General features: G+C 35.4%; 1 protein-coding gene across 1 annotated transcript in view; it reads left to right on the forward strand.

Annotated features, from left to right (window-relative positions):
• PAPSS1 (3'-phosphoadenosine 5'-phosphosulfate synthase 1) overlaps positions 1-4,154 on the forward strand; it is a 36,229-nt gene that overhangs the window by 9,434 nt on the left and 22,641 nt on the right. The window contains exon 5 of the mRNA XM_010190813.1: positions 3,934-4,047. Coding sequence (XP_010189115.1) covers positions 3,934-4,047 — 114 coding nt within the window. The remainder of the gene's footprint in view (positions 1-3,933; positions 4,048-4,154) is intronic.

A 4,154-nucleotide genomic window follows, 5' to 3' on the forward strand; every position in this document is an offset into this window, starting at 1 on the left:
CTTTATTGTTGAGGGAGTGCAAAAGTGTACAAGGAAAGAGTCACATTTCCAGTAGGTAACTTTGAACTTTTAACTACCTTTGCATAGAAGTCCCATTCTGAGGGACATCAACTTACTGCAGCTCTGCGAATACCACCCCCCAAACTGGAATCTGATTATGCACTTTTACTACTGTTTAGGTCAATCCACTGTGAGTCTATTTATAAACTTTCTGTCCTATCTTCCATCTCCCACCCATCCCCCAACAGTTACAGCCAACTTCGTACTTGAGTTTAGCATTATACTTGTATTGGGGAAGGTGGTCCTCATGGTATCTTACAGTACTGATTTTCTATATTCACATAATTCCCTGTAATTGTATTCCAATTCTGTATTTTGAAGCTGAGTAGAAGTTAGGGGTTGTTCTTTGCTGTTGTTTATAAGGTCAGTCTCTTTTTTTTTTAAGATGTGAAGCTTGAGGCTGGTGGTTCCTGGAAAATATGTAGAAATGGATTCTGCTGTTCTGCACATCTGGGTATTTTTGGGTTTTTGTTGGTTTTGTTTGTTTTTACACCTCAAGTTATACTGCAGCTATAACTGTAACAATGTAATGATTCTTTCTGGAACAAAGTTCTCAACCTTGTCTAGTTCCTCATTCTCTTATCAAAAATTTGATAATGAAGAGTACTATGTGTGATCACCTTGGTCATTGATGTGAATTATAGTGGGCTCCAAACCATCTTTCAGTATTTTTTTTAACTGAGAAACTTGCAAATGTGGGAGCTTAGTATTTTTAATATCTGTAACAGTCATGTAGGGCAGGTCTTACAGGTCTTCAGCTCACTTTTTCATTATTTGACTGTAAATTAGGCACTCAGGAGAGTATATTTTGCACAATTGATTATACCCAGCTGCTAGCTGGGTACTGAATAATTTATTTTTTTCTTTTTTTTTCTTTTTTTTTTATGTGAAACTGTTTCCGGTCTCCTGCTGTCAAAACAATTTCAGCAGAAAATTTGTATGAACACAACTGCTATTTGTTTGAATACAGCGTTCAAACCAATTACTTGCAGCAAAAGTTGATTAGGTGGGACTAACTGGGATTCATAAGACAAAGTGCAGACCATGAAGATTCTATAAATGGCTCATAATGCTGGAAATTAAGCATTTGAATTCAGTATCTCAAATTGGTAAAAAAAGCATGTCTAATTTTTGAGCTATTAAAGAGCAAGCCTCAGTTACATTGAATCGTGTAATCATTAAATACTGTGATTGTGTAATTTCTGTTACTTTTCTTCTGCTTTCTTCTCTTGTTTTTAACTTCTGTATTCTGGGAAAAGGCACAGACAGTGTTTCAGTTCAGAGCCATTCTATCCTGATTGCAGAGACTCCAGTTACACAACAATTATCTGGTTAGATCTGCCAACTGATAGCTTTGTATAAGTATTTCCTAGATGTTTTCAGTCAAAATGCTTTATGTCGATATATTCATGCTATGTAAGCTAAACACAACTTTTGACCAAAACAAATGTGTAAAGGGCATCTTTATACATTTGAGAGAAGCAGCAGTGAATGGCTGGAGTCAGAAAATCCTTTATCTTCAGTTTTTCCTGTACTTAAAATAATGACAAGCTTTCCTGCAAGCTGTAGGTACCAAATCTTCAGTGATTATTACAGTCAGGCAAATACTTCTGTTTCTTTTTTTCGATATATAAATAATTCAGTGGCCTCACACCTGAATTAATATGAACTTACAGGGCCTGTCATTCAGTAGTGTGACCTGGATGACACTCGTGAATGCCCATCTGCCGGAAACTTGCCTGAATGCCCTTTCTTTAGGCTGCTGAGGATGTTAGACAGCATCAGTGAAGAACCTACCACTGCAGTCTGAGAAGGCACATTCCAACAAAGCATCTAGTGTATTTTTTATTATTTTGTCATTATTTATGTGAATGCATTGAGATATAATGTATGTTGAGGAGTATTTTGTAACTTGTCCTTTGGTAGAATAAACCTGTGAGTAAAGTTACTACCTTAAAGTGGTCACTAGATGGCTTGGTACCCTAGCATTTTCCTAGAATTTGTACATTTTAAAGACCTATGTATTTCTCTTGCTGTCTTTTTTTTTTCATCTACGAAGTTGTTTTAAAATACCTTTTTTATGTCTGCAAGGGAGTCTTGGTTTACTAATCTTACAAATTCTGCAAATGTCTGACTTAGTGTTGCTAGAACTGTCTTCAAGCTGTTTGCATCCATATGATGAGGTAGGTTGTTGACAGAAATTGCATTGTGAAACCATTGTTCTCTCCATTGTTCTGCGTATTATGAGACACTAAAAACAGAATAATATTCAAAGAAACATTTTTAATAGGCACATTTATTTTAAGCTTTTGATGGTTTATAAAATCAGGACATTCTAGCGTGATAATTAACTAGAGTTCAGAGGGGAGTCTTCTGCGAAGCAGCATAATGTGTAGTCTGGCATTATACTTCGCTTGTAAGGTCTGCTGTTCTTCGCAGCAGGCAATACCTTTATTTGATTCTGAGTTTATTCCCGTGGCAGAGTCTGCTGCAGCTCTGCTGAGCTGCAGTGCTGCTGCTCAGTCAGAGAAAATAGACAGGTTTTGCCTAACTTACTGTTTAATAAAATCAGCTTCCCAAATGATGTCTGATATATAATGGACTGAGCTTTTCCTTATAAAACACACTTTTATAAGTGCTAATTTAATTTATTTTCCTTTTATTTGTCTTTGGATATATAACAGCCAGTGAGACTCACCACATCTTTTTACTTACGCAGTCATTTTATCTCCCACTTGCTTTTATCATCCTGCTCCTTTTGTTTTTCTTTCCATGGGAGTAATGCCTAATGTCTGATAAATGCTTTAAAATGCTTGGGCAAACTTTGTGTTTCCTACGTACATGTTTACTCTGCAAATTTCTTTATTCTTGTTATGGGTCTGTATATACTTTGCTGTGAGGGTGAGCTTTTTTTTTTCCCTCAAAAAACAAAGCATTACTTTACAAAAGTTTCCAAAACTCTGAAAAACCTGTTTTAAAAAGAACTGTCAGCTGCTTTTCACTGATTTTTTGCTTCTGAATGTCACTGGAACATTTCACTGGGTTTTGACATTTTACACCATCCTTTGCCAGAGGAAGCTTTTTAAAGTTTTATCATGATGCCCCCCTTTTCTTTTTTAATTAATGTCTTATTCCTTATTCATATCTTATGAGAAGTTTAAGGTCTTGAGTCTGGAGCAGCACAGAATGAGAATGTCTTGTTTAAAATGCATGGAGAAAAACAGATTGTTTTTCAAATGAAAAATTTATATTCAGTGTTATCGTGGTTATAAAACTAGATTTCACTTCACTGCATATATATATATATATATATATATCTTCACAGATAGCTTCACATTTCAGTGTTCTAAGTCTTAGTACATAGATTAGGATGCTGGTATTATGTCATTAGCTGTAGGTTACACATTTTCAGCTGAGAAAGTGATTTTTTTTTTTTACCTCCATGTTACCCCTTCTAATGTGTTGTATAGTGAATGACTTAAATTTATAACTGCTCAGTGTGTAAAACATTTTTTTAATTCTTTAGCAAATATAAAAGCATAGAGTCTTCTTTTCTACTGTAGATAATTAAGTCATAAAAACTGTACTTAATAGGTAGATACTTACTAGGTAAAAGTTATATGGGGTACCTAAAATTTAGGAAAAAAAATGAATCTTGTTAGCATGTTTCACTTCAGTTACTCAAGCCAGCAGCTTGGCTAGCAATATCTCGTGATCTTGGAACAGTGCTGGTTTTAAAATGAGTGAAAATTGCTTAATGAATAAACTTGCCACAGAGTAGTGCAACATTAGCATTTTACTACTTGAGCATGTCTTCAGTGTCCAAGAAGCACTCTGAGCAAATGCTAAGTTCTGTTTATTCCTTTTATACAGGACATTGTACCAGTGGATGCCTCTTACGAGGTGAAAGAGCTTTATGTGCCAGAAAACAAGCTACAGTTGGCCAAAACTGATGCTGAGTCTCTCTTAACCTTGGAAATAAATAAGGTATTGTGTGCTCTGTTGTCTCATTGCTGAAGTTGAAAGGCTCAGCAGAAGTAGACGTAGTTGAAATACCTGTACTGGTTACAAAGGTATCTTGATATCCTCTTTCC

Source organism: Mesitornis unicolor, unplaced genomic scaffold (assembly GCF_000695765.1).
Source record: "Mesitornis unicolor isolate BGI_N332 unplaced genomic scaffold, ASM69576v1 scaffold5968, whole genome shotgun sequence".
In the NCBI taxonomy this organism is placed as follows: domain Eukaryota; kingdom Metazoa; phylum Chordata; class Aves; order Mesitornithiformes; family Mesitornithidae; genus Mesitornis; species Mesitornis unicolor.